The 24,040-nt window shown below is 35.5% G+C and overlaps 1 protein-coding gene across 6 annotated transcripts in view; it reads left to right on the forward strand.

The window, feature by feature from the left end:
- Positions 1-24,040, forward strand: part of LOC140155158 (uncharacterized) — a 231,930-nt gene that overhangs the window by 119,590 nt on the left and 88,300 nt on the right. Inside the window, exon 1 of one of the 6 annotated variants that reach the window (XM_072177888.1) lies at positions 16,759-17,191. The exons of the other annotated variants lie outside the window; for them this stretch is intronic. Coding sequence (XP_072033989.1) covers positions 17,151-17,191 — 41 coding nt within the window. The 5' untranslated portion in view covers positions 16,759-17,150. Of the gene's footprint in view, positions 1-16,758; positions 17,192-24,040 lie in introns of those variants that run through there. 6 annotated transcript variants of the gene reach the window in all.

The raw sequence follows: 24,040 nt of genomic DNA on the forward strand, positions 1-24,040 counted from the left end.
AAGCAACATCCTCACTTCACAACTTTTAAAGAACTTTGAAATTGACGATTTCATTTTGTGTTGCATGACATGCACTTATTCCCTACTGCTGTTTTTCTATTTCGCAACAATTACACTGGCATTGTTTAAATTTTCGCCATGTAGGCAGACACAAAGCATGCTACGTAAATGTCCACACATGGATCTAGATTGGGAAAGTAGTCAAAATCAGATTGATTCGGATTAAGTGCCTAGATGTAGAATGCTTATACATCTAGCTTTGAAAAGTATACATTGATTCGGATTAAGTGCCATGTAGATCACATATATGTCCAGATTTGGAAAGTACATATTGAATCGAATAAAGTGCCCATGTAGATCGTATCTGTCCAGATTTGGAAAGTGCACATTTATTTTGATTAAGTGACCATGTAGATCGTATACGTCTAGATTTGGAAAGTACACATTAAATCAAATTAAGTGACCATAGACAGCTTATACATGTACATCTAGATTTGGAAAAACTAAGAGAATGAGGTCAAATGTGAATGTAATTCAAGACAAAATGACTGCAAAAGTAATGATATAAAAACTGATATTTGCACAAAAATTATCTAAATAGAAGCTTGTTATTTTGTCCTAATTTCTTTGAGAAGTAGAAAGAAAAATCAACAAGCAAGTGATGTGCAGGAGATAAGTGGTATTTATTCTGTTGCAAGAAAAGAACACTTTCATCTTACACAAAAATACAGAATATTTGAATTCAATTGTATGTAGATGCGATAAAAGCAAACCAGCGAACAAACAATTTAATATCAGCGGTAATGGTTTGATTAATTTAAGGAGATTAAAATAAACACAACCTATTTTACCTCCATATTGATTGATATTCAGCGCATATTTACAATGATTTTTGCAATATGAATAGTGACATTAATTCCACTTTACTCTGAATACTGAGGAGCTTGTTATTGACATTTCTGACAGTTTCCGGAAAAGAACAAGCGCATTGATAAGTGCTCACTTTTAAAAGCCTGAAGGACGCACAACGCAACAGTGATTCCAAATTGATGGTATTAAAAGTCTCTCTCAAATAACCCAGGATTATTTGCATACATTTTCTGCCTCATAATATTTTGAGTATGCATATAAATTCTCCCGCATAATGTTATTCCATATTGTATGTTTTTAAGAGGAAAAGGTACCCCAACATGGTATGTTTTAATGTGCACATTCAAGACCGTCAAGACACAGATATAATGTACTGTGTCGGCAGCCTGAAGGTCAGAAATTGCAATTTTAAGAGGGGAAGTAAGAGTTGAGTGCTTTCTGGAAGGGGCGATTTGTCTCAGGAAGCCCAGTACTTTTCCTGCTGACACACTTGCTGGCTGGCTCTAGCCAATATCATAACTAACGATGCCTGATAGGCATGATGGATGTGCATTTCTTGCTTACCTTGACTGCCTGCTTAGATATAACAGCAGCTTACTTGCTGCTGAAACTGATCACATTTGACTAGACTTGTGTGCCATTGCTGTTGGTGTATATGCTCTTATCTGTCGGGTGTTAAATCGCTGCTTTAAATATGAGCTGGATTTGTTGTGTATGTGTTTGTGTGTGGGGTTGTCTATATGAGTGATTCTCCATGTCATATCCGTAGAAGTATCACCAAACAATAGTGGTGATATTTTGTTTTTTAATTGAAGTAAAATCAAAGCAATCTTAGGTGGTCCTCATATTGACTGCTCAGTACCAGAATTGGGTACGATAAGTGCAATAGCTGCCCTGTGAACATTTGACAATTATTTACACACAGTATATTGGACACATCTACACATGACAGCTATTGCACTTAACCACTTGTGGCACTGAGCAGTCGATATTATCATTTAAGTCTTTATTTAGTCATGCATATTGTATGTAACAGAGAGAGTAAGCAGAATAAAAGTGTCCAAGAAAAACTTTTGAGTAAAAGTGTCCAAGAAAAACTAAGAACAAAGTGACTAGGCATTAGACTGTGTATGATGATTTGAAACATGTCAAAACTACTTGATTCATTGACCATGCTATGATATTTTTATGCTTACAGCGACACTTACCAGCTTGTAAATCGCATATCTCTAGCATGTCGGTATGCATATTAAACAATGCCTACATCAAGGGATATCACCATTTCTCATATTCCATTTTATTTTAAAATGTGCAATTAATCATTGGGTGAAACATTCAAAATCATAACTAACAGTTCAGACACATGTCAAATGTGTTGACAGGGCTTTATTCTGCCATTTATATTGTAAGTGAATAGATCAATGATATCATTTAGTAATATGCTGTCTTCAGTAGATAGCAATAATAATTATACACATGCATATCTTCTGTATAGGTAGCACACAGAATTTTTGCAATAATATTAATTGCTGTCTTCAGTAGATAGGCATGTGTATAATAATTATCTTCTGTATAGATAGCCAACAGAATTGTTGCAAAAATATTAATAATTATGCTGTCTTCAGTGGATAGCAATAATAATTATACACATGCCTATCTTCTGTATAGATAGCCAACAGAATTGTTGCAATAATATTAATGTCTTCAGTAGACAGTACACTAGTAAATTAATTATAATCCATATACTACATCTTCAGTAGATAACTTTCAAACCATATGCCGTAATTATTACTTGCTGTCTTCAGTGGACAGCACATCAGTACAGTAATTATAATCCATATACTACTTCAGTAGATATCACACAGACCCTAAATATTCCCTTGCTGTATTCAGTAGACAACATATGCATTACTTGTACTTATGTACGATAACTGGGGAAAACCCAATATGTGACTCCTCGCCACAACTGAGCCCGGATGTCGCCAGTGCCACTATTGAGATATGCTCCATCGAACTTAACAATAAACAATAGGAAAGAAAGGATTTATTGACTGTTTTATTGATTTTTCACTACTTAAATGTCAAGTACTATAGACATGATATACATCATTTTAAAGCTAATTTCAAGCAGAATATTTTGGTTGAATATCTCAAAAATGATGATTGGCGACATCCGGGCTCAGTTGTGGCGAGGAGTCACATATACAAAAGCAAATTTAAACACAAACAAGTTAACTAGCCACAATATATGTATTGATTTTTTTAAAACCTTTTCTAGCCTGAGCTTGTGTTTCTTGGAAGTGGAAATGCTACAAGCATTAGGTGTTCTTGAACAAGGTTGACCAAACACTTTTAAATATTTAAGTTCTACAATAAAACACCCACAGGACTACTACCTACCTATTTCCAGCAATTTAACCAAGGATGATGTTACCGACATGTACAATAAGCAATGTTTACATATAGAAGGGAAACCTGTATTCAAAGAAATCCAGGTATTTGTCACAGTCTGTTTATACAGAAACACCCTGTAAAAACCCCAAAGTTTTGATTCAGTTATGAACAAGTATCTATCTATAAATATTGTGTTATAGAAAGAAATGTGCTTTAAGTGTATTGGACCTGGCCTGACCCATAGTACAAAAACAGGCTTCCTGCTAAGACTCAGTTCATATGGGATAACATTTCACATAGTATGGTGGTGGTTGTGCAGAGTAGATAATATTACCATGTTTTGTAGGGGCTAGCAGGTGTGGAAAGTGATATGCCAAGAGGCCGCTATGATCACCGTCGTAGCTTCTCTGGTATTGATTTCCCCCAAACCACCAACAAGATATGTCTACACACAGTTCCATTAGGCATGATATGTAGAGGGAGTGAGGAAGTATTTAACTTTAATAGTCTACTTAATTTTCCCCTTATTATTGCTGGTGGCATAACAGGTGATGCTGGGAGTTGAAAAATATATCCAACGAGAGTTTGATCTCATGTTACTCCCTTTATCTTGCTCTCCTCTCTCCCCTGCTCTCCTCTCTCACACTCTTGCCTTATTGCATCTCTACCTTTTCTCTATATTTTATACTATCTCTCATCTGCTCCTTTTCCTCATCAATGTAAGTGTTTTCCCTTCCACAGAAATGTATCACCCAACAATATTTGAAAACCTTTTGTAACAAAATGTCAATTCATCACTATTAGTCGAGTGAATTAAGCCACTTGGGAAATTTTCTACTTTATCGTTAAATTCAAAAAAAGTTTGAATAGACGTTGCAAGTTGATTTACTAAAGACATTTTGAGATTACACATTTTAGAACGGGCTTTAGTATGTATACATGTTTGACAGGTATGAAATTGATTTTATCTTTCTTATAATAGCTCTGAAGGTTGAGATATTTGATTATGTTGCCCCAAGTCAAGAAAACCTTGGCTAGTTATTTATCATCTTTGATATCATACTGAAATATTCAGAAGCAAGAGAGTGTGCTGCAAACTGATGTCAAACTTGTTCTTAAACAACCACAGCGTTTGTGATTTGTTGTTGAAATACCACATTACTATCAATATTTTGTAATCACCCAGAAGCTCTATGTGACTTCAACCTCCTTTCGAGTTGCCTCTTGATGAATTTGTTTAGATGCCATTTTGAAATGTCATGGACAAAATAAAGCAAAACACCTAGAAACTAACAAATGTGGTTGTTACATTTTATGTTGTAGTGATTGTTGCTGGGCGTCAAATAGAAATCATTAGGCTTTTAAGTGATTGTGATACTGGATAAGTATTTATGTTTTGTAATTAAATTTTTTTTTCAGATTAGGTTATATTTAATCTGTGTTGAAATGTCAGGATTTGCTGGTAAAATATATATTTGCCTGATAATTTTGATACAGCCATTGAAATATTCAATGTGCATTTTAATTTTGTAATTTTCAGCAAGATCAAATTTATAAGATTCAATTAAATTCAATTCAACTTTTTCATTCAATCAAAGACATAAAAAGAAATATTTCACGTACCACACAACCAATTGGTGAGATTTACAACAATTTAGTTCTGTACTGTGCAAGAATTTTAGAATCGGACTAAAAAATTTGTTTGCACATCAAATTGCTCAATATGCTTGATCTCATCATAATAATACAGAAATACTGCTCTGGGTAGAAATGTTGTTTTGGTAATGCGCTCATAAATGTGTCATAGTGGTATTTTGAAGATGGTTGAAATTGAGTTATATATTTATTTGCTCTGAAGGAATCAAATTGTTTGCACTAGCAAATTTTTGCAACCCATATTGTCATTTCCAAAAATGACCCTGGGTAATATTTACTCTGCACCACCTCGTTCCATGAGTTAGAAATCCAAGGTATATCGGATGCAAGTAACATGGTGACATTTAGCCGATTGGAACCCCTCAAATTGCCCCTGCTTCTCGGTTGTCATTGAGACGTACATAGAGTTTTGTCATCATGTATCAATTGCCATTACCATCGGCAGTGTCATCACTGGGTTATTTCCCCGTCTGATGGATTTATACAATCCTACCTGCAGATTTACAAACTTGAGTGATGCTTAACTAAAGATGTTGGTATAAACCAGGGGTACACTGCTCTAGTTGTATGTGGGACTCTCTTGGCTTCACATTACTATTTCAAACCTATGTTTAAAAGGTACATATGTGTAGTTACCTGAAACTAGATTCAGTAAAATTATTCCTGTGATATTATCTGAGACTAGGGTATTATTATGCGTTAAATGTCTACATGTTGGAAGCATTGTTTATGTTTATGTCATTTAGTAATCTGAAATCAGTGGGGACCAGTTTGGATTCACTGGCATCTTGATAAACCAATGTGTTGAATGTTGAGCACCCCTATAATATATAACAAAAGAAGACAGTGAAATGAGGTTTTGAGGTTGATATCATGTTATCAGTGCAAAGAGAATTGAAAATGCCACACCCGTGTGATTTGCGGCTGGTATGCTGGGCTTCAGAAGATGGCTTGTCATATTGAGCAAGAAGAAATGGACACACACAGATTAGGGTGAACAGTGGCGATCGTGACCGCTCCTATCCCGGGGGCTGAAGAAAATTAAATTTTGGCGCCCCTTCCTCAACAGCCCGAAAAGGTTGACCCAATTTTTTTTTCGGTGGTTTGAAAAAGTGACGAGCAAAAAAAAAAAAAGATTTTAGGGACCAGCGCCCTAAAAGCAATGTATTCATTTTTCTACTTTTTCAAAATTTTCCGCCCCTTTTTCTTCACTAATTCTTTTTGCTGCCCTTCTTCTTTTTGCCGCCCTTCGCTTTGGCGCCCCTACTTTGACCCCAGGGGCTGGCGCCCCCAAAGCCCCCCCCCAAAAAATTTTTTTTCGCGCAGTGTGAAGATAATTTCCAACACAAACTATATAATGGGTCATGCTGGTTTGTGTCAAAGATATACCAGACTCTGCCTCTTCTGGGGGTTCAAGCAGTTCAAATAGCTATTGCTCTTGGTCTGATTTATGTGTCTGATCTTGTTTTGAGTTCACAGAACTTATTAAAGCATTATTTTTAGAATTTGCATATGTCACAGGCATTAATTTTAAATGACTGGTAGACAGGCGACTAGCTAACACCCTGATCAATAAATGTTTTTTTTGCGATAGAATAACAAACAGTAGAAATATAATGAAGAAAGTTAAGAAATGTAAGTATAAGGTAGAAATAAAATGAGAGAAAACAGGAAGGAAGCTGGTTAGAAAACATAAATATGTAAGTAAATAAACCATGTGAGGCATAAGGTAAAATCTATCAATTGTAGAAAAGTGTACGATGGTATAGGCTGTCACAGTGAAATATAACCATAACTTGACCCAAATTTGACTTACAAGTGCAGGTCACTTTGGTATTAAATGAGCAACTCAAGATGATTTTCCAAAATAATATGTGGTTCAATTTATGATGAGATCCGCAGTGTCATGTTGACATGAGCCAAATGACAACATGACAGGATTCAGTTCAAATCGGGGAAATTTTTTGTAAGAAATTTTTGATCCAAGTCATGCAGAAACTACAGATAATAATAAACTAAGAAATATTAGCAACCGGTTGCAAAACCCTGATTGAGGAGTGCGCTGTCACAGTGATATATTGTTGTCATCGTGTATCAAATGTTGTCTTAGGGCTATGTCATTGCTGTAGATTTGCACTACATCCTCCGAGTCTCATCCCACAGACTAGAGTTAAGAGTAAAAATTCAAAATCCCCTTTTGATTCCTCTTTGGGATGGACTGAAATCAAGTCTTTCAGGAGCTGTATGCACTTGTGATATGTTCAAGGTGAGAGGGATGGCAAAAGTCATTTTTGTCCAGTTTTAACCATAACTGCAATATTCATCTCAATATTTATACATTGACCTGATATAAAATGAGTCAAGGAAGCCAATAATTGAATTTATATTTCTAAAGGTCTTGTGGTTCTTGAGTTAGGCCAATAATATATCAAAGCAAAAGTTTTCGGCATTCTCCCCCATATCATGCACATGTGGCAGAAATGGCACCCTGTATATCAAGCTTTGGAATATCCTTTATAGAACCCATACCATTCTTCTTGTGTGTCAGCTTTATTTGTCTTAAACACCGCTAGGTCATGTTCTACTCAGACCTGTCTTAAAAATCAGTAGTAGATTCACAACAAAATCAATGAATTTAGCTTTTTAGATAAATATATACATCAGAATGATGTTATTGTGCCAGTTCTTGCTTTTGACACCAGCCTTTGGTCAAAAGTAAAAAAAAAATCATTTTAAATTTCAGTTCATTAATTGGGGCAAATAAGAGTCATATCTACAAATTAATGATTTCTAGAATTGTATTACTTTTGTTTTTCATTTGTACACATTTTAGCCAAATTGTAGAATATCATACTCAATTGCAGTATGACTAGAGTGCAGTGACTGAAAATACTGAAATCAATCCAGAAGCTGTTTCGCCAAAACAGTTTTACTTTAAAGATTTTTGCATTCATTTTGAATATCTGATGATCAGTACTTGATTGACAATGACAGGCTGTATATAGCGAGTTGAAATTGACAGTCTACCCATGATATGTACCCTTCGTATATTGTGGATATATGTGCAGCATAATAAATAAGTCATGCGGGATGTGAATGTGACGGAGATTGACCATATAAGCTAGAAATTTGTTTTCTGTGCTGAAATAAATACTACCTCTGACATTTGACACAATGGGAACAACAACAAAAACAGAATATTTTGTATGTAACCTATTCTTTGGCTGTCTTTGGCACAGCGACTAGTGTTGTATATTTTTATTCATTTTATGTAAAGCGTGTTTTTAAATCATATTGTATTAAACTTGACCTTAAACACAATTGTTTGTTTTTAAACGCAACCTATTATTTTTCAATATATATTCCGTTATTGCAGACAGTGAGGTGTTAAGTAGACTTTCCATTCACTGGATGTGCTTGCATTATAACAGTGCTCATAACACCAGAGTAATATTTATGTGGTAACAAATATTTTTCCTGCTTAGGATAATAATGATTTTCCTTGCATATGAAAATGAAAAATGCTTTCAAATCATGTCAGATTCTTCTAATGGCTGAGCTCTGTAAAATGAATGGAATTTCAGAGATCTTAAACCTAGTTTTCCCAGCATAGTTCAAATGTCGATTGGTGGCCTAGAGTGACTTGCGTGACACAATTACGACTTCCTATTCTGCTAAACAGAATAAGCCCACTTCTGGCATAGGATATTAATTTCTAGAATTTTGAATAGTTCCATATGAGCAAGAAGAAGAAAATTTAATTTTAATTTTCACAACTTAGTGCAGGTATACTGGGGATATAGGTAGCCAGAGACATGTGGTGCGCAGACTGTCCATGTATTGAGGCATGAAGATATCGTAATTAGAACACAGGCAAGTCACTTTGGCCCCATAGGAATCGTACACTTAGCACGGTGTACATACAATATGTTTACAGTCCAAGTCTAACTCATTCAAGTGAATAATAACATGGCTGCCTTCAGGTGGACTGCTATGTTATCGGGGCGATCAAGTTGCGGACAATGTTGTAGAGTAATAGGAGTATGCTCAGAGGACTCACCAACCAATTTGGGTTTAATTTACAATCAGATGGAGGCCTGAGGACTTGAAGTCAGACTAATCCCAGCTCGGTCCAAATTACACCTGCCTGGGTTAGGGGTTGTCAATTGTCAAAACTCTGTGGCGATGAAAAGGATAGTCGAAAGGGTGTTTGGGATTTTTTTCTTTAATAAATAGCTGAAATATGATAAAGCTTATGAATAGCATCTCTTTGCCCCGAAACATTTTCTTCATTGTATGCTTCTGTTTTTCCTTTCAGTGTATGATAGGTAGACGTTTAAAACTACTCCATAGTGTTGGTTTACCGGCGCACCAATGTAGGCCAGCATTGGTGTGACCCTCCCACAATGCCTATAATATGGTACTTGGGTTACACGCAATCAGTCTTGTGTGTTTATTGTGCAGTCTTTAAAAAGTACTTGAGGAAATGGTGGTTGTTATCCAGCACATTGGTTAGAATTTGATACACGCAGAGAGAGAGTGTGTGTGCCGAGTCTTGGATGAATTGAAAGAGATGAGATGGTATCAGTAGCATTGGCTGTGGTTGATTCTGGGCGCTTACATTATGCATGCAATATAGAATTCTATACTAATATCATAGTAATGCAATATGGAAGAATTTGGTATGAAATTAAATTCCTCTTTGCTAATTGAAATAATGAATATTCTGTTATCCCACACCTTGTGCCAAAGGTTATTGTTTAGGTGTAACACAATGTGCAATTAGCAAATGCAGGTTGTGGGATAAACGTGTTAGGAATTAGCATGGTTTTACAGCCATAAAGTGTGATTTGAGTTGGGTCATGTCTTGGGAATGAGGGACAGAGCTTAGCAAGTGGACTGAACTATGTAGAATGAAAAGAATTGCATATTAGCTTTGAGATGGTAATTGCAAGCTTAATGGAAGATGGAATTTGTCCCATGAGGAAGTGAGAGTGGATAACAGATTTAGAGGAGGGGTGTTGTAGTATTATGATAGCTCAGTTATAAATCAGTAACTTCAAATAGTGGTCATCAGTAGTAGTAGATTGACAGTTTATCTTCCCTGAGGATACACAATGCTAGTGAGAAACGTATGTATGAACATCTGAATTTTGTTAGTCTTCAATTTTTCTGTGTCTATTTAGAATCGTTCCAAAAACACCTGCATGACCAAGATTGGTCAGGCATAATGTTTATTCAGGTAGATGTTATTGAAATATTAAACTTGGGAAGACGAGATCATATGGTTTGAAGGAAGTTTGGATGTACGCATTACTCTCAAATGACACTTATTTTTAACTTTTTGCTCAGAGCATAGCTAACGGTCACTTTTCTGCTTCAATTGCAGTTGAACATATTGATCAAATAGTGCTTCAAAACTTGTGTAACATGATTTAAAGTTTTATTATCCACACTGCTCATATATTACACACAAATCTGCCCGTCATTTATACTAATAGGGTTTGTATGTCATAGCTGCAATTCATATGGCCTATTAGTTTATATGTTTGACCAACTTTTTGATTCAATGCATAGAGATAATATTATTGTACAATACTCAGTAGATATTGTGACCAGTAATATTTTTCATTAATCAGTGGTGTCTTGTCTCCATCTCATCTCTCATTATTTTCTCAACATCTATTTCCCTTGTGAACATGTATAGGGGTTAGAACCATAACAACTGATGAATAATACAAAAATGACCTAAGTTGTCAAAACAGACAGGGCTGTTATATTATTAATAACTTGAGGGAATGGACTGGCATCTCTAATGCCAATTGTCGTCTTCCTACCAATAAGTAGGTCATGTTAGAAAGTGACAGAGAAAGCTTGTGTATTATACAGGTAGCCAGCCAGGGCGTGCATTTACTTGAAAAGATGTAATGACACATGTCTATATGTAATTTGTGTGCTGAGCCAACAGCATTTGAAACAAATAGATTAACCAGTCCACAATTTTGCTGTCAAAATACAATCAGGTCGTGATTTGTATCGTACCACTTAGCAAGTTTGATCAAGAAATAGTGCATGTATGATTGTTATAGTAGTTTGAGTGGTTTACGTGATAGAATAGTAGGAAATATTTGTTTCTGTTGTCTTCATTAAGATTCTGTCGGAGTTCTGCAAACATTTGTAAGCAATCTAAAATGACTGCAATGTGACATGTGGTTATTGTATTTTATGATACAGGGATCCTAGCTATATTGCAGCTTGTTACAAATGTAAAGTTGAAAATATTTCTGTATATTTTTCTCTGTTTACTCTGCTCCAATTTCTGAATGATACTTTGTTTAGCATTTGCTATGCAAGCATCCTTTTAGTTAGCACAATGCGAATGTTTCATGCACCTGCATTTTTGGCGTCTAATTTGAATTAAGTGAAATAACTTGCTGTAAATGTGCTCATGGCCATGTTGTAGCATGTTAAAATGGATTATTTAACGAAATGCCTAAATCAGAATAAACAAAAGCTCCATACAAGGTCAACTGAAATGCCCAAACTATGTATATCAGCCTAGTAGTAAAAACAAAGGAATGGATTCTGTTGTATGTGCAGCCCATGGCCGAAACTCACATTACCCAGATGTATGTTGCACCTGTAATCCATTTAATCACTTGGACTGACTGTGTCAATATACATTTGTCGTTGTGGACACAATGTAAGCAGTCTTTGAAAGTAAGAATATTGTCACATACAGTATCACCTAACAGTCAATTGTTTTGTATGTAACTTACATAAGCAAAGTATCAACTGTTAATTGATTGCTTCAATGCGTAGATGTGTGCCTAAAACATGTATAATAATAAGCTTGGTAAACAAGTTGTGTAATGTTAAACTTACCCTACAGATATATGTGACATTTGAACCATGCGTATGATCTCTTCTGATCACATCACTGACATTTGTTGCCGTACTGGGCTTTAGTTTCAGCGATGCGAGCCACATCGTTCTTGAACCTTTGGCTGTATCAGCTCTGTGTACTTTCATTGCCATTGAAACGATAAATGTTCTATAATGAATTCTAAAATAATAATAACAATAATAAAAGTAAAAAGTAGAGAAAATATGTTTCTATTTGCATTCATGTATTTTCATCATAGGTTGAGGTGTTCTAACCAAGTAGCCAAGTAGAATAAGTAACTAGTTTTCTTTTTTATCTAATCCTGGGTAAAACAGTAAAACAGTGACTTTTTTTGCTGGTCAGTGTTCAAACCATCGGACATTGGTCTACCACAGTCCATTGCAATCACACACAAAAGGTATTGACAACTATTCAGTGTCAAGAGCAAGAGCTATCATATTTGCAGATCTCGTATGCTCTATTCATTTGATATGCCTGCCAATTTCACTTGAGAGATAAGATGTTCATTTTATCACCACATTAAAGGTACCATATGGGTTGATACATCTACATCCCTGAAGTAGAATTGGTATACACATTGATTGATTAGATTATGGGTATTTTTACACAGCTCTTTTCAGAGCCACCATTTCAGTCAGGATCCTTTGTCAACTTTGAACAACATATCAAAGGTACACTTGAAGTGGATTTTATATGTAATGGACTTAAATACTATGTTAGTAGCTCAAAATCATTGTCATTTTTGGTGTTCAGCAAAGTTTATTTCTGTTCTTGTAGATAAAGTTGTATCTTATTAAATATTTGTGGCAATCTACAGGCCTATTATTGATATGCTAGCCTGCATCCTGGTATCTGAACTAAGATTAGGAATATAATGTTCAGAATTATGATAATCTGTTGTCTGATTTTGTCACCCATGTTTTAATTGAAACGTGATTGTCTGCAATAGAAATAGATTCAAATACTCATACATGAAGTTTATTGTTAAGGGTTACTACACCCTGGCCAATTTTGTGCCTATTTTTGCATTTTCTGAAAAATTATAAGCGCATTGGTGACAAGTAAGATATGTATATTATAGGGCAAGAACTATAACTACTGCACTGAAAATTCAGCAACTCAAGGCAAGTATAGTTATTGATTTATTGATCAAATAATGGTTTTCCCTCATTTTTGACTGTAACTCCACAAATATTGTCTGTGCTGAAATAAAATTTCCAGTGCAGTAGTTGTAGTCCTTGCCCCTATATTATACATATCTTACTTCTCACCAATGCGCTATAATTTTTGAGAAAAATGCAAAAATAGGCCCAAAATTGGCCAGGGGTGTAGTACCCCCTTAATGATATAGTTCAAATTACTTCTTAAATCATATATTTTTGTAAGTACAAGTAGGAAAATATTTTTGCGTTATTGAACGATGCTTTATTGAATTGTCTGGCGCAGTGATAGTGTGATGCACACAGACATTGATGGCAAATAGAGAGACAAATCAAGAAGTGACCATATTTGCACGCATTTTGCTTATCCAGCTTTTGCTTTAGACAAACATGTCATTCAAACTGCATCAACTAGTATTAAGCTACAAATCTTCTCCCTAACCTCTGACCATCAACTAGTCGTCAATCAAATTGCACCATTTTTTTATCACAATAGTGCAAGTGGATAGTATGTGACATTTATGGCTGCGCAGCCTGCAGCAGGGTATTCAGGTTTGGCTATTTTCCACTTTCATCTTCACAATAATTTGTGTTTGGTCAAGTTGCTTTAGTTGACAATTGTGCAGTGACTGAAGAGGGATTTGACTCTGGACTTAAGTTGTTGAGTCAGGTGGAAGTTCTTAGAGCGACTTGTATTTGCAGCTTTGCGCCTTTCAATCCAAAGCATATATTGCTGTTTCATGATTTGTACGAAAATAGTCTTGAGTGAATTGTAGCTTTTTTAAATACTTGTATCTTCTAGTATCATCATGTGAATGGGCATCTTATTTCTTAGGTATTTTGAAATTTGCAATTCGGCAGTTTCAATTAGACAATTATGGTGCTTGAGTGAGATGTGCTTGTGTTGTAAGTACGTTTTGCACCATTGTAAAATGTAATACACTTCTCGGTTTAATATGCTCATTCAGAAAGGTGAGTATATTTAACTTCTGCATAAAATAGAAATTCTATAGATTCAAGGCAGCTGTGGATTCCATCTTATTCAAATGATGATTTTTGTTAAAGACAACAGTGGACATGTCTTTTTCATGCAAATACCCTGTGGAGAGATTCAAACATTGTAGTTGTGATAGACGACACCATTTCCTTGCTAATGACAACATTAAAATGAAACATTACACATTTAATAACAATTTGGTAACAGGATAAGTTTCAAAAATATCACAAGTATTGTTCAACAGACTTCAGGCATTGCAGTGAAGCTCTATAGATCTTCCGAGGTTTGAAGATCCATGAAATGCCTGGGGTTGTAAACCTAACTGCAAGCTATTCCTTACGCAACAATTGCATCTCATCTCAGGTGACCAGGGTAGATCCACTAACTAACTACATAAACAAGGCCTTAGCATAGGAAGATAGGGATGTAATTTGATGATAACTAGAAAGCAATAGGTCTTGATGCCCGGTAGTGATGTGGACTGAAGCATGCAATCTGAATACTTGAATTTGACGCAATCCAATACCAGGTTCTATGACCCCGAGATCTTTGACTTGAGTTTTTCGAAGGGTCGCTTTTTCTCTAGGGAAGGTTATGAATCTTGTTTATTTCATTTGATACAACATAATACTATAATTGAATAAGCTTGTACAGATCTTGAATTTTGTTTTCCCCTTAAATTAATTTTATATGATAATATAAAAGTTCAAAGTGACAGAAGGAAAAAATGCCATGAGAGGCAAGCTGTTGAAAGATATTTGTTTACAATTCAATCCAGTGAATTTGCATCGCATTTGATTTGCGGGACAAATGAAATGGCAATGTTTGCATCACCACTTCCTGATTCTTCTCTTTAAACAAACATGTGTTGCCCATGCAATTAAAATTTACAAGTCAATTTGAAATGAGAAACAGAAAGAGCAGCGGCAATTCAGCGTCAGTCATAACACATTGATGATCCTTGTGTGGAGAGATAGAAAGACACCAGGGCTTAAGTATTGCTCAAGTATTTTGCTAGCTACCTCGGCAACAAATCAGATTGTAAAACAATTGCTTTTACAGTATATATAATATGCATGGTAGATATTAAAAATAGCATAGATAAGTGGAGATACTGTGCAGAGATATTATTGATGCAGTATTCATGGTGGGTGGTTACAGGGAAAAGTGGGCACTTACAAGGATATTTCTTGAATTAGAAAATGTTCCAGATGTATATGTTTTAAATGGATTGATGATGTGGGATAAAGTGCAGCGAGTATAACCTTCATAAAGGCAAAATCTGTTTGTGGTACGTAATGTGTTTAGTTTCTTTGCATGGTATTGTATTTTTTTGCAAATATTTTCTTAAAATATGTCTTTCTTTGCATTTGAAAGTGAATCAGGCATGAGAATTTTCAGTTTTTAAACTGAATTAATTTTTTTTAAAGTCAAAATATCTGCAACTTTATTTAATTTCAGCCTGTTTTGGTACTTTTTGCCCAATTTTACACGTAGTTTTATTTTTTTTTTCCAGTTTTTGTTTTTGGAAAGTGCAGTCTCATGACTGGTGAATAAGTAAAAACTGAAAATGTGAATTTTTGATTTATAATTGGAACCTGAACCATTTGCAATGTAAATATTAAAGAATATGTGTCATCAAAAATGATTTACAATTTAAAACATGGTATTATCATATATTTAGAGAGGAAACCCAGTCATTATTGAATAATCTAATTTATAATAATGATAAAAATGTCACAAAGCTAAAACAAACAAAAAACAAAATGGATCAGTTGCCCTGTTAAAACAAAATCATGGTTATGTGGAAAGGCTGATGTGGGGCTGATGTTCATTGAAATGACAAGGTGTTCTTGATGAAGACTATGCTGTTGAAATATTGTTTTGCTCCTGACGAAGGTACTAATACCTAATAATTCCAGTCTTGGTTTTTGTGGATGTATGGCATTATTAAATTAATGCACAAGAAATTTTAACTGGACTAGATTGTTAAATATGTACAGCCATGCCTGACACTGGTTCAGTCATGGACAAAATGGGAAAACAAGCTTCCCTGTGATACTCCAGCCCTAGGGGCATAATTCTAACATCTAAGTGAGCAGTATTTTATCTTATTAATAGATGAAAATAATAGTGACATTTTGAAATGCATGCCCACAGATAGAATAAAATAATTGCCCCCAATTTGTGTTGATGCTGTGTAAATAGCATCAGTGTATCTGGAGAGACCCCAAACCATTATATTTTTGGTATTGCATGAACAGATAGGTGTTAGAACCTAGTGTCATCGCGGAATGTTGTCTGGCATTCAGTGCATGAATAATAAACAATGCAGCTGCTTTTAATGCCATTTATATGGATGTTCAATAAAACTGCTGTTTTATTTCAACACATTTCAACCAATCAGGTGCTCAAATTGTTTCACTAGTCATCAACAATAATTGAGTGTCAAGACAGGTGAATTTATGTAACCTGAGATGCAACTCAAGGAAATAAAACAATAGGTGCTATGAATATTGAAATTATTGGTTGAATGGGTGATATAAGCTGTCATTATTTCATAACTTGAAATGGTTGAATAGGTGACGTAAGCTCTTACTTGACAGTGACATCTTGTTGTGACTCATATAGGGACAATCTCCTTGCATTGATTGGTTGGCATTGTATTCCGGAGTACAGTGGGTGATTGATACGCAGCAGGACGAGCCATCCTGTTTATTTCAGGTTCATCTGGTACATGCTAAATAACCTTAAAAGCTTGTACTCATAGCCGTGTTTAACACACACTTCAAAATATGATGCAAGACTGTAATATTTACATTAAGATCTTCGCCATACTGTGAGATGAGAAGAGGTTATAGTGTAAGTGGCAACGTTAGACTACCTATTACCGCAGCCGGGAACTCCCATAGGAAACAAGAAACAGTATTTTATTTTCAATTGGCCACAAGTGGGCAAATATAGATCTATCGTAGTGAGCTGTTAACTGAAGCTGGCTGGCAATTCAGCTACTAGTATGAGGATAGAGGAGTGAATGGTTACCCTGCGTGTCGGTGAATCAACATTGCGAGCTACTATGAGACAGATTGAGTGAGTGTGTGTGTGAGAGAGAAACTTATTGTTGCCTACACCGTGGACTATCTCAAAAGAGGGGAGTATATTTATCATGACGGTTTTAGTTTCAAGCTATTGCAGTGGGAGCTATCGGTGAGTTATACTTATTTCTTGATAACACAGGTAGAAATCTCATCATCTCTGTCATTTCCATTTAAGAGTTCAAGTTGGTATCTAATGGTCGTTTAAAAACAGGTGAAGGGTGGGTAGTGAATAAATTTGTGTGTAAACATTGATGTATGGTAATACAGGTTCAAAGAGATCAATGCTGAATGGTGAGCATTCATACCTTGAAGGGATATTCTTGCTGGTTTATCTTGGGCTTTCACAAAGTGTTCAATATCCCTTTCCCCTCTTGAATACTTCAAATGGGCAAAGAATATCATTTGTATGTATACAGGTATGTTCTTGTAACACTCTGCATCAGATGTGGCTGATAAAGTATTCAAGGTTGTTTTGTTTTCCTACTTTTATGCCTATTTAGGTTAATCATACCTATTTATGTTAATAATAAGAGCGCCTCACATGTTTATGTGATAGAAAATCTTGAAAAACATTAATATTTGGGAAAAAAGGTAAAAGCAAAGAAAGATTTCTTTTCGCTTTAACAATGTAATCCGGGAATGTTTTCTTTGCTACTTGTCATGACTAGATTAAACTTTGATGAAGTACTGATAAAAATCTTGAAAAACATACTACATGTAGTGATATTTGGTAAAAAAAGATAACAGCAAAGCAAGATTTATTTTCTCCTTACCAATGTAAACCTGCAATGTTTTCTTTGGCACTTGTCATGACTAGATTAAAATTTGATGAAGTACACCCAGCCAGGTTGTGTATACAGAAACCTAGTGTTGCAATACGGATCAGTAGCAAATGCAATTACTAAGGTTTCAGATAGCAAGAGGAAGATAGGTTTGTTATTTGGGCTTGGGTGAACCGTCTCAAATGTAAAGCAATTCATCTGTATGTGTGCAGTCGTCTCAAGTTGTTTTTTTCTTTCTATATATAGTATACAGTGAATGAAGCCAAGTTGATTTACAATTTTAAATTGGAAGTAATAATATTAGCTGTGCCTATCATTCATCCTTGTTGCTGCCAGCATGCAGTGTGGTCACATAGGTTGCAGGTGTTGGGGACAACCTTTTCTACTATGGCTCTCAAATTCAGCACTCAGTTTTATGATGTTCATGGTATTATAGAGATATTGTTTTAATGTCATGATATTGTGTAACAATGAGAAATATGTATGTGAAATTCAAACTTTGTTATATTTTTATAAACTCAGAAATGTGATCTTGGGAGTGCATTGGCTAGTTATTAATTGAGCTCTCTGTGCTATCTACTGAAGATAGCATGTGGGATTTGATGAACATTGTCTGAAATTGGACCTTGAAGTGCATTGGCAAGTGATCAGTCGTGTCCTCTGTGCTATCTACTGAAGATAGCATATAGGATTTGATTGGCAAGTGATCTGTTATGTCCCCTGCGCTATCTACTGAAGATAGCATGCAAGATTTGATAGTTATTGTTTGAAATGGGATCTTGGAGTGCATTGGCAAGTGATCTGTTATGTCCTCTGCGCTATCTACTGAAGATAGCATGCAAGATTTGATGAGCATCGTCTGAAATGGGATCTTGGGAGTGCATTAGCTAGTGATTGTTTATGTCCCTTGTGTTATCTACTGAAGTTAGAATGTGGAATTTGATGAGCATTACCTACAATGGGATCTTGGGGTGCACTGGCTAGTTATTATTTATGTCCCCTGTGCTATCTACTGAAGATAGCATGCAAACTTTGATGAGCATTGTCTGAAATAGGATCTTGGAGTGCATTAGCTAGTGATTGTTTATGTCCCTTGTGTTATCTACTGAAGTTAGAATGTGGAATTTGATGATCATTACCTGAAATGGGATCTTGGGGTGCATTGGCTAGTTATTATTTATGTCCCCTGTGCTACTGAAGATAGCATGCAAACTTTGATGAGCATTGTCTGAAATAGGATCTTTGCGTGCATTGGCAAGTGATCAGTCATGCCCACTGTGCTATCTACCAATGTCTACTGAAGATAGCACCTATCTACTGAAGATAACACCTATCTACTGAAGATAACACAGTGTGATTTAATGAGTATTGTCTGAAATGGGACATTGAAGTGCAATGGCTAGTGATCAGTTAATCCTACTGTGCTATCTACTGAAGATAGTAATTAGTATATTGGATTTGATAATTGCATGCTGTTATGTACATATTTCCTTTCTTCGGAAACAAACTCCAGCTTGTACAACATTACTGATAATTGAATAACAATTCTCAACTCCAAACTTTTATGTTAAATGTTAAAACACACAAACTACATTCCGTAATCATAAGAAAAAGTAATTAGTAATTGGTACAGAAGAACAAATACTTAAAAGTACAAAATAATTTCAGAAAGCTTTTCACTGTACATGGTAAAATTATCTTTTCAAAGCCATGTGTCAGTGAAACTTTACATTGTGTTGAAAACAAGGTCCCAAATAAGCTAAAATATAAATTTTACATTTCCTCTGCTGCACTGTGTTGAGTTTAAAATTTGACAAAGTTTAAAATTGGACAATTTTAAATCCAAAATTTAAAAAATGTGTGCCAAAATCAGGCAGTCGCAAAAGTTACGGAAATCAGCCTTGATTATGATGACAGATCCAATTTGTGTAGGTTGGTTTTCTTTTATAAATGTAGAGCATGGAAGTACAACATGATGGTTATAACCGAAAAACAGCTTATTTTTGCACGACATTTACAATACATGTAGAATCCATAAAGATGCTTGATGTAACAGGAATTGGAAGTAGCCGTAGCCGTAGCCATCTATCTTGGTTGTTCCCTGCTTGGTTATCCTCAGGGTACCCCAGTTTCGTCTTTTCCTCTTTACATAGCTGTAGATTAAATCTACTGCATACATGTGAGTGAGTATACCTAGTCCTACAAGTTATCCGATGGCCCTAGTGCAATTTTACCATTGATTCTGAGTTTGGTTTACGCACACTTGTTTGTTGAGAGTCCTAGACAATGAAGCACCTGTTTTAGAGGACAATAGGATGACTTTGAGCCAGTGGCAACAACTTTCCTTACTCATCTTGCCTTGTTAATTATCCCAATCATCATCACCAAAAGCTAGATAGATAATTGTTGAGAGATGTTTTGTTGTGAACTAGTAACATATAATTAAAGTACTTGCAAGCTATCCAGAAAATGCCATCAGTAAGTGTAGTAACTTTGCGAGTTCCGCATCAGTGGCGATGCTGCCCAGATTATTTTCTCTCCTGTATTACAACCATGTGCATTTTTGAGAGGCCAAATTGATTACATTTTCAAGCCAACAATTTAGTTAATCAACCACCCAATAGAATAATAGCACGTCGGGCAAGCGTATGCAAAGGGAATAATAAAAGACAAGATATCAAACAATAAGCCACCTGTTGTAAAAGATACCAGGTAATAGCCATGCTAAAGGCAAACTATCGGCTACATTTATTCAGCCTGCAAAATTGGCTAGAGAACTACGTAACCTTATGCCAAATTGGCAGGGATGATCACTTTAAACTCAAATACTGTGACCCACATTGGATGAAGACAGAAAAAAATCTTTTTTAATTAGTACTCAGAGAGATTTGTTTCTTCTTTTTTTGCTCTTAATTACGCTTGGATTTCAGGAAAGTAGAGAATGTTTCTTTTATAATAGGATTTGTTCTATTCCTGTAGGAATCCAACGCATGTGGAAAATATCACCTGTTTAAAATCTGTGTTGTACTGTGCTGTGTATGACAGAGATCTGTTGTACTGTGATTTGTTGTGAGGCATTGTGTTTGCCAAGGATTAAGGAAAGAAGAAAGGAAGGGAAAAGAAAGAAGATGAGGAGAAAAGTTGTTTTCTCCACCCCGGTTTTGAACCACCGACCCTTGGGTACCAGGGACAAGGCCGGGGATACAAATGTGTAACACCATGAGTGTATGTAGTCTGTGAGAATTGCACAGTTGGTTCATGCAGGATGCATGGTCATGCAGTAGCTTCATGCTGTATTGTTTTGTATGGTCTAGTAGCCTTATGGCTAGAATTACCCCTTTAAAATACTTGTTGTCGAAACACGTTTTTGAATATGGATCATTAATATTTGTGTGAATATCAAAATAACCATGATTAATGAAGTTATGAAGCTATAATATATAAGTGCATTTGCTGCTATACAAAATGCTCATGATAGAAGCACAGTGATAGTTTAACACATATAGCAATGGCAGGTTTGGCCAATATAGCAGCGCTTACTTGAATAGATGGTCTTGTTTTGTCAGCAGAGACATGGTCATGAATATTTGGTTATTACAGACATTTCTGTGGAGTGTTTTGCCACCATATTTTTTTTGATCCAGATGGCCCCATTTATTTGTTATCATGTCTTTTATGCTAACACTTGTGATTTGTGCCTCCTCCCTCCCAGGTTTAACATGATTAGCTTCTTATATGTACAAAGAACTCAGATATACTCATCCTTCAGGAATAAGTTCTGTAACCCTGATATGTTTGTACATTATTCAAATGACCTTTGAATGTGATTGGTACAAAAGCTCACACTCCACAACTTCAGGCCAAATTTAGAGCTGTATGTGTTGAATTGGGTTAAATGAGTTGTGCCACTGGAAATTGAGAGAACAGTTTAGCTCATGGCAATGGTCTGTGATTGTTGATTTCTTGACCTCAGTTCCCATTATTGAGGCCCTACTTTGTGCTCATGTCTGTTCTGTGATTAATGTAGAGATAGATGAAAGGTGTCAGGAAATTTCCTGAGGTCAGGAAGTGGGTCTTGTTTCAGGAAATGCTTTTTAAAGAAAATGGTGTTAAGAATCCCAATTAACTATCATATTAGATTTTGGTAACTGCAGTTTAGTTGCAGTAAGGTATAGAATTTGCCATCATGAAAATGTGTGTTTTCTAGTGCTGTAATCGATTGTCGTAAGTATCGATAGTCGGAAAATACATAGACTTCCGACATGTCGAAACACTCAATGTCAGTATCGATACACAAACGACATGGCACACATGCTTAGATTATCTCAAATTGCGGATTTGCAATACCACTTTCGCTTGTTTGATGCATGATCCATGTAGTTTTAGCTGTTAGGCTTCAATACACTTGTTGTTAACTTGTTTCTGGAACTTACTGATCCGTGTTTCAAGCTGCGTGAGTATCGATAATAGTATCGACATGTCGGATGTTTGCCTCCCGACATATCGATACCCAGAAAGCTTATCGATTACAGCACTAGTGTTTTCAACTAGTCAATATAGAATCTTTATATAGTATTATCCCAGTAAATTTCCTAACTTCTTATGTAATAACAGTTTCATAATAGTCAATTACTGGAATATATGGATCTATGTGAATAGTAGTAGGTCACATGAGGAAGTGTCTGCCAAGCCGTTCACCCTGAAAGATGAGAAATACTGAAAAATAAAAGAGGAAAAGATGTCTCCTTGGATGAGTGTACGACCGACCGACCGACGAGAACAAATCTATAATGTATCTTATTTCAAGGAAGTAACAAGTGTGAGTCTGTTTGGAGCATTGCAAGCTTTTGCAGGTGTATGGCTGTAAAAAATGACACCAAATATCATGCTTGTTGTCGGCAACGGGCCATATCATTTGCTGTTAGAATATACCATGATTATCAATCAAGCCGCTTGCATGCTTTCTTCATGATACCGCTCCTCACTAGTGCCAGCCGGCTGCCAGCCAGGTAGTTCATTAGCACTTGAACTGTACAGGTGTCACTCTAACTAGAGATGGGTTAGTGTACACTTGTGTTCACATAGACTTGATTATCGTAAATATGCGGTTGAATGGAGTTAAAAAACATTCTCACTTTCTCATCTATTGGTTCTTCATGCTGGGTTTGGTAAATCAATTTCATTAACCTAGATTCCTAACAGGTGTTTAGACTTGTATTCCAGACTGATTAACAGTCTTTCAGTTTCCGATGCTGAAGAAAATATGGGAAAAGAAGTATGTGTTAGAGTTTAAAAGTAGTGCAATTTTACCTAATTTAATATTGATAAGTATTGAATGTTAATTACATGTTACAAATCAATATTATTGTTACAACTATTTAATATTGGGTTTCTTAAACAAGTGCTACAGTATTGCTCAATAAATGAAAATGGCTGATGAGTAATGATACATGAAGCAACAGGAGAAGCATGTACTCTACAATAACACCACCATAATTGTACTTCTGTATTACAGATGTTGCAAAGAAAAACATTATTAAAAGTTGAATGCAGCAAAAGTACAGATTATTGCAGTGAGAGCAGGAGAAGTTGACAGTTTATAGACAAGTCTTGATTTTCCCCTTAGGGATTACCGTAGGCAATAGGTAATCACAAGGGTTACTGTATTGTTCTCTATTCATGGTGCATTGCATGCGAGTGGTTCAAATTATTGGTTCAGTGTTTGGATTGCATTGGTTGTTTGGTTTTGGTAATGAATTCAAAACATCTGATCGTATTGTTTCTAAATTTCTTTTCCACCACATATTTACTTCAGCAAAAATTGTGTTTTAAGCAAGTGTTAGACTAACATTTTTCACTGTGGTTACAAATGTTATATTGGCATCTTATGCCAATCCCAACCGAAGTGTCAAATAGTTGTGCAAACTGGGTTTGATGATAAATTCACCTGTCAATTGAAAATGAACAATTGTAACATTTTATTTTGAACATAAAACTAAATGGCCATGCATAAGGTATTCTGAATGAAATAACATGGCAGCAGAATTCCTCTCCCATTTTCAACACAAATTAATGTCATGCTAAGATATACAAGGTGCCACTACATTTGCATTGGTTAATCCGTGCATATACCATTAAATTTTTAAAAATTTTGTGTGTTACTTTTCATGATCTCC

This window comes from Amphiura filiformis, chromosome 6, assembly GCF_039555335.1.
Source record: "Amphiura filiformis chromosome 6, Afil_fr2py, whole genome shotgun sequence".
NCBI classification, from domain to species: domain Eukaryota; kingdom Metazoa; phylum Echinodermata; class Ophiuroidea; order Amphilepidida; family Amphiuridae; genus Amphiura; species Amphiura filiformis.